At 39.0% G+C, this 13,763-nt stretch overlaps 1 protein-coding gene across 3 annotated transcripts in view; it reads right to left on the bottom strand.

Annotated features, from left to right (window-relative positions):
- The window catches only part of LOC135479181 (FERM, ARHGEF and pleckstrin domain-containing protein 2-like), a 156,341-nt gene that overhangs the window by 87,778 nt on the left and 54,800 nt on the right, over positions 1 to 13,763 (bottom strand). For all 3 annotated transcript variants that reach the window (XM_064758956.1, XM_064758957.1, XM_064758958.1), the window contains exon 3: positions 5,037 to 5,204. In XM_064758956.1, the coding sequence (XP_064615026.1) occupies positions 5,037 to 5,135 (99 nt within the window). In that variant the 5' untranslated portion in view covers positions 5,136 to 5,204. The remainder of the gene's footprint in view (positions 1 to 5,036; positions 5,205 to 13,763) is intronic.

The raw sequence follows: 13,763 nt of genomic DNA, 5'->3' as shown, positions 1-13,763 counted from the left end.
TGAACATTTTATTTTTTAAAGGAAAAGATCACTAAAAGTCGAAGCAGAGATCATGAAATAGACCACTTAAAACCATGCATAAATATATTTTCATTTATTTGTTTAAATTTTTGTGAAAAGAGTTAAAGGCGCTCAAACATCTGGACTAGGGTGGGCTTCATGGACCATGCTTTCAGAGGTTTGGAATGTCACAGGAAGTTTATCCCACTCTAACCATGGCACTGAATGTTGGAATAACTCTTCTTCCCTAGTAGTAAAACATTACTGAAATAATGTTCCCAATAATTCCTTCCTTCTGGTGAATATTATGGGGAAAAAAGGTTGAAGTGACATCAGAGTTCCTAGATACCGTCAGCATGTCTCATAAAGCCCACCTTACTATTCAACACTCTTTAAAAAATCTGAAATAATAATTCAAAGTATTTTTACGCATAATTTTCAGTTGTCAGTATGATGAAACTTACTTCATATTTTAGCTTTCTTTTACTTTAATATGCAGTTTATGATGTGTCCTAACATATAAACTTAAAAAAAGCGTCTTGACTTTCTTCTTGAGATAAAAAAATGGCTTTTAGTTTAAACTACAGTTTTTTGAGCAGTTGAGACATCAAATGGTGATAGCTGTCAAAACAACTGCATGGGTTTGGGGTGGTAAGTTGTTAGGTTCATCATCATTTACAAATATTTTGACATTGACATGAGATTTGTATAGAATATCGGGGTAATGAAGAGATATAAAAGATAAAAATTTCAAGGGGGAAAAAACTTGTTTTTCTTAACTTTCAGTTTTTCAGATCTCCTTTAAGGATAGTATTCACGTCTCACTGACCAGGGGCTAGTTTTCTCCCAAGAGAATACATTGGATGTGTTGGCAATCAAGATCACTAGGATCATACCGAGCAACTCCGTGTCAAACTTTCATTACTATCGCACGTAAATATGTTCAGGTACAGGAGTTTATATGATTATATGAGGGAAGAGAATTCAACTGATAATCTTTGTTATCAGTTGTTATCTTTACGTATATGGAGCAGCAATTTGATTCTCTTGTAAGTGCTATATGCATGTTGAATTTAATGCTTAGGATCGCACAAAACAAAACCCACTATTTTCTGAAAGCAGGGTGAAAAACCTTCCATGGCCATTAAGCACTGATGGCTCGAATTACACAGTGACAGTGATCGCCAAACGTAATTCAGATCACCTGCGCTTTTCCGCCTGGACGCAGCTCAATGGGAAGGGTCTTGCAGTCCAACAGGCATGACAATGCCAGAAGGTTTGCATGTCTCGTGTTTCCCTGGAGCCCCAGAGTACGAGAACTAAGCTCTACGATTATGTATCCCCCAGGACATCACAAGATCAGCACAAAGAAAAACATTTAATGCAAGGGTTTAAAACATCTGATGTAATTCAGGGTTTGTATGACACTTCATTGTGAAGCCTCCTGACAGGCCAGTAATAGAACTGAGTATTCCACGCCAAAAGAAATGCAGACCAAAGACAAATTTATCACCACAGGCCTTAGTGAAAATCCTATTGTATCTTATACATGACTGCATGAGACTGGTGTTTTTATTCTATTTATAGTGTTGGAAGCATGATAATTCCATCACAAGAATACCCACGAGCACTGCATTATTTCTGGCACTTTCCACAGCCCGAAAAAGATGGAAATTTTTCATTCATTTTATTGGTGCTGTACGCCCTACACAAGGATATTTTACTTATACGATGACAGCTTGCATTATGGTTGGAGAAAAACAGCCAGAACCAGAAAAGGTTTAGAATCAAATTTAACTGAGGTCTTAAGTCTTAAATTCAGCTCTGAATGTCAAAACACACTTGTTAAATAGAAGTTAACAGACTTGATTAATTTCAGATGTGTACATGTCATAACTCACTGGCAAAACACAGGGAACAAAAGGTTTCATTAATACTGAGTGAGTGAGTGAGTGAGTGCTAAGGATCTAACATCATTAATATTGAATAATACCATAATTACTATGCAGAAAATGCAATCATGTAAATCTATGGCATTCACAGCGCCATTTTCTGAGCGACCGCCTCAAATAAAGAATAATTAAAATTTCAAAATTTGGATGCATATATTATAGACATGTATATAATACACAGCTACCATATTCTCTTTGATAACCGTGTGAAATGTCCGCCATAAAAAAATTCATGAAAAATTAATTCATACTGGTATGAATTCACACCAGCAAAATTCCATTAGATTGATCAGGATTGTCAGGCTAGAAATTGCTCAAATTTAAGGCTTGTCTGACTAATAAAGATCTGCAATATGATTCAATTTTGCTACAGCTGCATAAACCCTTCATACTGAAAACATCAAAGTGACAACCTGACCAAGGGGAAGTAATTATGGCCAGAGTAGGATTCTAGTTACCCGCCCTGTCAATTTCATTTTATGGCCGATTCTCAAAACGCAAGGAATTGGAATAGCCATAGTCACCTCATTCTCTGCTTCGGCTATCATTTATTTCTCAATCGTAACCGGACGTCAGACATAACTGTATCAGCGTTTCTATTCCGTGGCATTTTTTTCCCTTCTCCTCCCCTTCCCTCTTCTTTGCTTGGGTGATTTTCATTTTCCGTGGCACTGGCATGTTAGGACGGGGCTAAAATTATCAACCACTCCATCAGACCCTAGAAGTCGGTTACCCGCCCGGCCCGCCAGCCTGAGAGCTCTTGGAACTGATGAGGCGGTAATAAATCATCGCTGCCGAGAGGGCTTTGGTCTTCGGCCATGGCCTGGGTTTGAAATTTACCCACAACCAAAACCCCAGCCCTTCCTTCCCAAAACATATAGCCACACAACCTGACAACTTGTAACAAACCGTCAGACAATAATTGATACTTGTTGCCTTGCCAAAGAGGCACGCACACATGATGCCCTTTTACGCCTTACAAGCAGCAACAAAGTCAACCAAGCCATTAAACTTTTTCCCATTTTTTGTATTAGCTTGCTTACTACAGCACAAAAAAATGGGGCATAATGGCCATTCATTATGTTACCTTGGCAACTGGCTCCCCTAAACACCTGTCGTTAAGGGGTCACAGCAGCAACTGGCTTGTTTACGAAACCCAGTAAATACATATCAAACCAGGAAGACGCAGAGTCCCTATTTTTTTTTTAATCTGTTGATTTAGCCTCCTTTCTCTTCAGTCACTATCCCACACACAAAAGCCTAATCCACAATTCTGTGATAAAATAGCACCTCTCACCACTCTCTCCAGTAACAAGCATCCTTTCCTTCTATACTGACATACATTTATGTTGGGAATTAAGGAGAAGGGGTGGGATGTGTTTCCATGCATGTAAATGCACATGTAAGTCAGCCTATGAACTACGGTTGTTGCAAAGTAAAGCTACAGCATAATTAACTAGGTAACAGTTAATCCAAATTTCCAACACCTATAACACTAGTTTCAATCGCATACTGGTAAGTGAAAAACTCAAAAGAATGACATCTATAAAATTATAAAATATAAAACTCAACCACCGCAACCAAAAAAAAACATAAGACAGATAAAGGATTTATATAGAGTTCCTCAGTAACTTCTCATATCAAACTTGAACATTTTAACAATGATAATTTCCTGTTAATTTGGGTACAGTAACTTATCATACAGAGTACTGCATAAAACACCAATCTACTAAATAAATGGATCATTATCATACATTTTACCCAATTTGTTTTCCTCGAATGTCCGTTTGGAGTTTTAAAAGTCGCTTTCTATAATCTGTACCAGTCATCATGACGACTTCTTCGCATACATGTAGGTTGGAAGAGGCCACGTTCAGTGCTGATATATTTGTGCTGCGGAGTGGTAGTGGATGGGTCAGATTTGCAGCTAGTCTCTACCAGGGGCTTAGCCAGCATTTTGGAGGGGTAATTCTTCCAAGCAGACGGGGAATAAATCTGAAGACTGGTTATTAGACAGGCAAATAAAAATTCACCGCAGAGGGCCTACCCACAGAACAACGGTATTTAAAACTGAAAACAGTGCAGCGTGTACCGAAGCCATCAAATTTGTGAAATTTTGTCTGAGCTCCCCACGAATAAGGTCACTAATCTCTGCCACACTGATAAAATAGTCCATGGTGTAAGAAATGCTGATGTGACATGTGCATAATGTAAGCAGCAGACGCACACTTTGTGAGCACATAAATGCCTGTGGTACCGATGTATGTTACTGAATAACACCAAATCAACCCCAGAAACAGAAGAGTGTTGAAAATACGTGTAGTTTCAGTTTTACATGTTTTAACTGTCAACGTTTATCATGCTCGGCAATGTAAATAAATTCACTAAAGACTGATCAGCCCCACTTTATTTTAATTTAAATTAAAATAAAATAACTGGGTGATGATTATAACGGTTTATACGTAGTGTTTTTTACCCAACCCGAACGTTTGATTCCACTCTCTTCACTGAACACAGATCTTCGCCGCATGCTCGTCACTCAGATTAGCTGTCAAGACAGAGCTAACATGTCGAGAATGGCTTCACAAAATCTGCAGCCTACTTATGTCAACTGAACTAGCACCTCAGTTATCTGTACCATTTTGTCTCTCCCAAAGCATCATCTCACACATTTTTTTGTAGTTGATGACATTTGTTTGACCTTGTTCTAAGTGTGATCTTCATTTGTACAACAACAACAACGCCTGTGAAATACATGTAGCTGTTTGTTGGAATATTACGCCAAAAAACGCTAAGAATGCTTATCCAGCCGTCTCGCAATTCATAGATTCGGACCCCAGCCTGAATGGCTGGGATAGTGGACTGGCATTTTCAATCCCGGCTAAGCCACTGGTCTCTACCCACAGACCACAGTGATCACTCTACACCTTGTACTGATGAAAGCCAGTGGAATGCTGGAAGCCGGCTAGAGGTGTAATAGTAGTGCACTAACAACAAACCATAAAGTCCTTTTATCCTGAGTATTCCTGTATGTGGGAGAAAGAAAATGTACAAAAAGGTACAAAAACAGGCAGATGTACTTACAGGAATCTGGAAGGTGTACAGCGTACTGTCGAGAAAATGCACCCGCAAATTAACGACCTTGCCCTTTCTGGGCGACATAGGGGAGTTAGGGTCACTCATCACCGGGGGCGCTAGTAGTCCCTCACATAATCCCAGCTAAACCAACATAAGTCCATTACCACCTCTGGGCTGAAAAATATAAAGAAAAGACAGACGTCAAAATTTGAAATTGCTAACAGTTTTGTGTCACTCCAATTATTTGTTTTTTTATTTGACCGGCTTTTCACATGGTACCCAACAATATTTCACATATTTGACCCAGCATTATGGTGTGAGGAAAACGTAGCAGAGCTCAGGGGAGGGGGAGGGAACCCACGACCATCCGCAGGATTCTGGCAGATCCTCTCACGTACAACGGCACACATGAACTGTATTTGTACTCACAGGGATGACAATCTCCTGGGTCATTGTTCCGCGCTTGCAGTCTAACGACTAGGCCTCTATCACCACAGTGACAAAACTACACCAGTACGAATAACTCATGTGTACACATATACACATGTTTAAAAAGCACAACACAGTATGTATATATGCTGTTGATGGGACACATTTTTGTATGCTCATGCATGACTATATAATAAAACAATAAAGAGAAACATCAAATTTATAAAGATTCTTAGAATTCAGAAAAATGCACCTATCTCCAAACGTTTCACATATGACAGAGCAATTTTCAGTGCAATTTTTGCACATTTTCAATTTGATTTTAGAGACAAAACCTCAGTGGTTGGATTGGCAAATTTCAGGGCTTCACAAAAAGTATAATTTTATCAGCCTACACAGAAAAATGCCTTAAGAATATGCTTAAATGAACACCTTGCAAAGATGCGAAAAGGTTGAAGAAAACATCACTTTCAAATCTGTGTTTGTGTACATGTACTTGTGTACATATAAGACTATGTGGCTAATGTTTAAACTCCACTTAATTCTAGACACAAAGCAAGAATTCCTTAGGCCTGTGGAAGCACAACTGCTCTGCAACCACATGTACATGTACAATTATTGGAAAATGACCTGAAGTAATGGATATTAATAAACCACATCAAAAGAGTGTACTTTTTCCTATTTTTTTTTTCACCCTGCTTCCTCCTTCAGATCATGATTTTTCTTTGATCTCTTCAGTCTAAAATTAGTGTCAGCCACAAAAACCTCGTCTTGTGAATCAATGCACATTTCACCCTTGGTTTGCTTTTTGCGTTCACCTTTGATCTAAATGTACAAATTTTATCAGCCAGAGACATTTGTAGCTCTCATAACATAAGACGAAAACTGCTTGATTTCAAATTGCTGTATAGTTTAATTACCTACCCACAGTTTCCAGGGTCCTAAACTACATGTACATGTATGTCATATATACACGAATATACATTTTCAAATATATGATATTTTCACTTCAATTTCATACCAAAACCCTTTTATCGTTTAATACATATACATGTAACACAAACTGTAATTAAAAGATTTACACAACATAACAAAATACATGTACGCTTGAATCTCTTTATAAGTGCTTTCACTTAAATTTTATATCAAAACCCCCTTTATCTTTCTATACAAACTGTATTTATTTATTTATTAATTTGATTTGTGTTTTACGCCGTGCTCAAGAATATTTCACTTATCCGATGGCGGCCAGCATTATGGTGGGAGGAAACAGGGCAAAGTCCAGGGAAAATCCACGACTATCAGTAGACTGTGAGCAGAATTTCCCATGTGTAGCCAGACAGAAAGTCAGCATAATCTGGACTTGAACTCACAGCGATGGCATTGATGAGAGGCTCCTGGGTCATTGCACTGTGCTGGCGCACTAACCCTCTCAGCCAATGCTACAATATAACTTTGTACATGGACATGTCCAGAATAGAAATTCAATTTCAACAGTGAACTACCAGAGCAAGTTTCTAGACATGGATAGTGTAATAAATAAGCTCACGAATTTGCTCACATATCAATGATTCTGCTGTGTAAGTGATGAAAGAAAATCATTTGTTTAATTATATGACTGCTGCTTTCGGACAAATAAATGTTCATAATGCCCATACTGTACATCATAAAATAAGGACGACAATAAAGGGTTAAAACATCACAACGCAGGCTGGGATGGTCAGTGCACACTGTGTGTACATGTGCATTAACTGACTGACCTCTAACACAAGGCTAGCCAGCCTTCCTCCACAAAACTTTCCCATTGATGACCCAGAACTACCCTGCTGATGGGAGACTTGCTGGACACTCCTCTCTGGCCAGACACCCATATAAAATCAGTAGGTCAGTGATGTCCTGCTCAGTTGGAGGTCATCCAGGTCTGAGTAAGTGTATTGCCAGGTCATTTCCCCCCAATGGCACAGGGGTGACCCTGAAACATGCCATTTGTCACCTGGCAGACATGGATGGCCAAAAAATGAAGAAGACTTCCAGAGGCAAACCTTTGTTACAATCACATATGAGCATGCATACTTCTGGGCCAAGTGTTAAGACGTTTTTTTCTCCAGGGATACAAAACATGTACAGGTGCATCAAGGTTGCTACATGTACAATATACACGACAATTCAGCACTTTTAGATCAACAAAAACTTAAAAATAATTCACGATCTCTTCAATATTAAATCACAAAATTTGAAGGCCAGTATTTCATCACTGAAACAATGTATATGTACGACAGGTAAGTTTACAGTTGAATTCCAATCATAAAAAACAAAAAAATCCAATGCTGACCTTTCATGCCATAAATATGCTACAAGTCTAAAAGGAGTGCACATGTATCAACATAATTTGGCGTTGCACGACTTTTCCCAAAATTTTTTATGCTACTTCCTGACATTCCTAATACCTTTCACGTCTGGGACATTTTTTTATAGTTGGCTTGGGCCATGACCATTCGCAGGTTGCTGACAGACCTTCCCACATACAGGTGTACTATTTTACCCCCGGCTCCTCCATACTTCCATCCATACATGAATAGGACTGTAGTGGTACAAGTGAAATACATCCATTCTCAAGCAATGCATACAATAACAATCAAATACTGAGTACACATAACCAGACAACAAGGTCGGTAACACCATAGTGTTGTTGTCAAATAGTCAATGAACATGGAAATGCATGTCCTCATGTCCAATGCTGTTTCCTTCCTTTTAAAGTACAAAACCCTATTGATCATTTTCATGAAAACTTGACAATTTAACAAAGAAACCGGACACTATAATACTTTAGCAATCCAACATTTTTTCCTTCCCCGTGTTCTGTGTGTTTGTTTTTGTTTTTTTTTTTGGTGAGGGCAATATATATGATATGCATGTAGCCTTCACAGTGAGATGACTTATGCGCTGAACACCTATTTACTGTTTGTAAGCTAGAGTTATTTCCCCTGGCCATGCACAATTACAGATAACACCCACTGAAGTGACGCTATGCAACATAGCTCACAATCAATAGCTATTTCGGACTCAATTACTGCACGGTCAACTAATTGTACCCCACTAACGAGCTGATTGATAGTTTGACACAGTCAAATTGCACAGCTGAAACTGAAGGCAACAACCTTGCCAAAACAAGAGAAGATAGCAGCAACACTTTTGCACGTCAAATCTCTAAATTTTTGTACACCTCTTGCACTACTTGGAAGTCATTTCACCCAGCCCACCCCATCCACCTCTCACTCCAAAGCCAGTTCAGAATCCTAGAATAAGAGAACCCTGCAATAAGGCATGTCAAGGTTCAAATCTATGTAAAGACTAAACAAATACTGAAGTCACTGACAACAAAATAAAATGTAACCAGGAATAGAAAGACCAATGAAAGTTAAATCTGAATGTATTTTTTTTTTCCAATTTGTTTTCTCGTTATATTTTAAATACAGCTTAAGGTAGCCTTTCACAGACAATATTCAAGGTGATCAATGTCAGCGATGTGACACCAAGGTTTTTTTGTTTTCATTTTTGTTTTCATCTTTAAAAGACACAGCCATTTTAACATTAAATACCAGGACTGGGTAAAAAAACAAAGTAGCTAGTCATGTCAGAGACATCAAAATGGGCCCAATAAAACCCATTAAAGAATGTTTATTTGACTGGTATTTAACACTGTATTTCAGGGTTTTTCACAGATACGAAGACAGCCAGGGCATGTATATCATGCATGACTGAAACTCCCCAGCCCAGAGTGATTAAAACCACTACCCACTTGCAAGTTATCGGCCAGCTTTCTCACATGTGATATACGTACATGTAATATCAGTGAAAGGCAAGTGCTCTTCAGTGAACTTTATGTAAGGTCACACAAGACAGCATTGTTGACAACCAAAGTAGGGGAATCTTGCAAATTTCCTGTCTGAATTGAACTCAAGTGACCAAGCAACTGAAAGGCAAGCGGCCATAGCCCCATTCCTAGTTGTACAAAGTTAGATAGATTCAGATATAATTTTCAGTGGCACTTACTTGTTTTAGGTCTACTGTAATTCTTCAACCTTTTCACATGTTTGCAAGGTGTTTATTCAAGCATAATCTGATGGCATTATTCTGTGTTGACTTATAAAACTGTACTATTTGTGAAGCCCTGAAATTGACCTATCCAACCAATGCAGTTTTGTCTCAAAAAAATCAAATTAAAAATGTGCATAAATTGCACTGAAATTTGCTCTTTCATATGCGAAAAGGTTAAGGAATCAGGGAACATGTACCTTTACTTAAAAAGGCTCAAGTATCACGCACATGAAGTACTGTACATGTGGATTTGCAGGTACTGCACAAGTTATTCTTAACCACACCTGCAATGTTACACCTGGCTATTGTATCAAGTTACACAGGTAATATATCAACACCGACAGCACCTACACGCCTGACGAACACAGGTTAATTTTACTTGTCGTTATTGCAGCAGTCAAACAGAGAAAGACATTAAGACACAGCTGTAATCCAAGAAGCAAAAACATTCAGTAAGCAGGACTGGTTTACGCACAAAACACCTGATCCCCAGAGTAAATAATTCATACGGTTGATCAGCTTTGTCAGTTTAAATACAACTGATCTACCTGCACATGTGCATGTTCAGTCCACTGTTTTCTGCAGGTAAATAAGGAACTAGGGGTATATGTACAGTGCACATGGAGGGACACTTTCCACTGCCATGACAAACAATATACCATAGACGGAAACAATGCTTCAGATGCGATATAGCATAAACTAACACTGCCTGAAGGCAAATCTGCAAGGAAACAGCACTGCCTTAAGGCAACATAAGTTGGAAGGAACACAGCCTGGGCAATATTGCAAGGAAGTAACACTGCATGAAGATACAGTGCAACATTGCAGGAAGATACAGTGTAACATCACATAGTGGCAACATTGCAAGAAAGTAACATTGCATGAAGATCGGTGTAACATCAAAAAGTGGCAAGATTGCAAGAAAGTAACGTTGCATGAAGATACTTTGTGACATCACATAGTGGCAATATTGCAAGGAGGTAACATTGCCTCATTTGCATTGTGTCAACATTGCCACAAAGATCAGAGGCTGATATCATTTAACTGCAGATCAAAATCCCCAACATACGACCAGCCAACGTACTGTACATGTATGTGCAGACCAACTCTGGATTCAAACTGTCTCTGATGTTTAAGGTGCCAGTCTTACTGCTGAGAACAGGCTCTCAACCAATGAGGTGGCAATTTTAAATCTAGCTCTTTCTGGTACTGTTGCAAGTATACATCAGTATCTTGGCATGGAGTGAGATTTCTAACCTTGTACATGTACAGGCACGTGTTTGAATTTGCAAGATATACTGTAATTCTTCAAACCTTTTGCATGTTTGGAAGGTGTTTATTCAAGCATATTCAGAATGCATTATTCTGTGTTGACTGATAAAATTACTCTTTTTCTGAAGCCCTGAAATTGACCAACCCAGCCAATTTAGTTTTGTCTCTTAAATAAAATTAAAAATGTGCATACATTGCTTTGAAAGTTGCTATTTCGTGGGTGAAAAGGTTGAGGAATTAGGGTAAACATACATGTATACAGGTTACTACTGCCAATGTATCACTGGAAACATAATTCATGTTTTGTCCCATTCTGAATTAAATAGAAGTAAACCAATGCAATATATTATACAGAATATGCTATCTAAAAGACAGGCTCTTTTACTGAGTATTTACAGCACTATTACCTTGCAGATGATCAATGCATTTTTTACCTTGACACGCTTGTACCTTTCCGTAAGTGCAATAAACCTGTAAATATTTATACTAAATTTAGATGCAATTGCCACAAACAAATTTTGGGGTTGAGAAATTGATCAGCACAAATCCAATGGAATCGCTACTTTAGAACACCCCAAATATTCAGCTGTCACAAAATATAAGCCTCGTTTATGCACCGGTTACTGTTCAAAATCGGTTCCTAAAATTTATAGAGTGGGTCCACATAATAACTTTTTCAAACTTCACAATCATTTCAACACTATGAATAGTACAGGTGAGAGTCTGACATTTACTGAATAATTTCAGCCATAATTTGTAAATATAGTTTGATTACATAAGAAAATATGGAGTTTTTGCCTCAAATCCCTAGTACACAGCCTCTTTAATGGTCAGGTAATTCATGTAGTGAATAAGAGTGGTCACTATCATGAACTGCACCCTGTTTATGTACAAATGCATTAACAACAGATGTATAACGCATGTAACAATACATGTAAATGCATTATTGTAAAGACTTCATCACGCAAAGGTTCATTCCACATCTAACAAACACACACACCTGCTGATTGTTAGAGGATTAATTAATCCTCAGAAATTAACGATGACTAACATCCTGCCGATGGAATAAAAGTACAGTAATACAGGTACGCAACATCCTTCATGATTCATAAAGGCAGCCTAGACACACAACACAGCTACTAGAAAAGCACTTGTAAGTACATCTACACCATGTATGGCAATAGTGAAAAAAAAAAAATCCTTGCTCCACATAAAAGAGAATCCAACTCACTATAGACAGACACAGATGAAGGGCTGTATTAGAGAGTTGAGTCCATGCCAAGATAGCTGACTGAGGCATCAATAGCAGTAGGACAGCACACGCAGTCCTTGGTGCAAGCGTCGCTGCACACAGCCTGCCAAGCCATTGATTCAGGCTACACAAGCTCCACCGCACTTCAAGCCAACATGGGCTACATTTTCCCTTGACGCAAACTGAATTACGCCACAAACCCTAAGCATCTGTACTCGCTCGCTCTCTCTCACCAGCAGCTCACAGGTCTATTTTGGGAACCAGCTTCTCGGGTAGTAGGCAAAACGCTGCTTCCTTCCCTTTCGCTCCTCCATTCTACGTCAGTCGCTGATTAGCCGTGGCAAGCAGTCACAATGACGTTAGGGACAGATCTAACACAGATTGAGCAGGCTTCATGTAATCGTCACGAGAATAGGGCACAGAATCCAGGGACTGTGCACCCGCCGCCAGACAAAATGCCTTGAGTGAAATTTTTGAGTTTCCTGAGGGCTGTGGCGGGCATTGGGCGAGTGTTGAGTGTGGACCTAAGGCGTGCGTTTGGAGCATTCAATAACGGGCACAAAGTGCCAAGACCAACCAAATTTATTACAAGTGCTAGGGTATAATGCCTGCCCAATTGGTGAAGGCCGGTCAAATACCAAATTGGGAATGGCAACAAACTTAACCTGACCTACCAGGCAAGCCAAAACAAGGAGACTACAGTTTGGAGTATCAATGTACTTAAAAAGACGACTTATTGGAAGAAAACTGGCAAAGCGTCAAAGCCATAAAGAGGGAGAATGTCTCGAAGTAGAAGAACCACATTGACACAGTAGATGGAAGTACGAGTATATAAACAAATGGTTGTGTCATCTACATGGAGATACATGTAAACCCCCTGGCAAGATACCAGCTGGAACCGACAAACATGGCCATCTTCACAGGAAAGGCCCATACTTGTAATGCCAATATCAAGAACAAAGAAGCAGAAAAAGGCCAAGGCTTTTCAGACTGTGGTAATGAACAACCTATCATATGTCTCTATATGTACATACTGATGGTGGAGTAAACTAGTTCCATTACCAACCTAGACAACAATGGTTGATTTCTAAAACAATTAACCATGTATAGGCTGTTCTAAGGGTTAACAAAATACAGATGCAACCTCTCCCCTCCCCAAATCCTTTTTTAGGTACTGGGAATTTGAAACACAACCACATATAATAAATAACTCAGGCCAGGGCAATTCTCAGTCTAAACAAAAATGGCCCAAATTCAAAAACAAACCAATGACACAAACCGACAGATGCATTGCAAGATGTATCTAATGCATTTACTGGCTGCTAAGACACTAAACAAATGGTGCAAGAAATAAGACAGACATACATGTAAAAATCTGAGACATTTCCTTTTATCAATTAACACCACATGTAGGCATTACATTGTGCTCTAATCAAACCTTTATGTACCAGCTTCCTCTGGTATTCCAGGTTTTGCCTCCAGAAAAAGTCATCAAAAGGGAGATAGAGTAGAAACAGAATTCATCCTGCCAATAAGACCAATTTAACTTTGAATCAGCAAAGTGTTTTATTAGTGAGGCTGGTGGGTGAAGGCCTACAGGTGCCTTGTGTTTGTGTCACACAGGAGTATCCAGGCAGTTCTTGCTCCAATAGGACAACACCTGACATTTCCACCACAGCTTC

This window comes from Liolophura sinensis, chromosome 12 (assembly GCF_032854445.1).
Source record: "Liolophura sinensis isolate JHLJ2023 chromosome 12, CUHK_Ljap_v2, whole genome shotgun sequence".
Lineage (NCBI taxonomy): Eukaryota > Metazoa > Mollusca > Polyplacophora > Chitonida > Chitonidae > Liolophura > Liolophura sinensis.
Note: the sequence above shows the minus strand (reverse complement) of the source record. Positions and strands in the feature narration are given on the sequence as shown.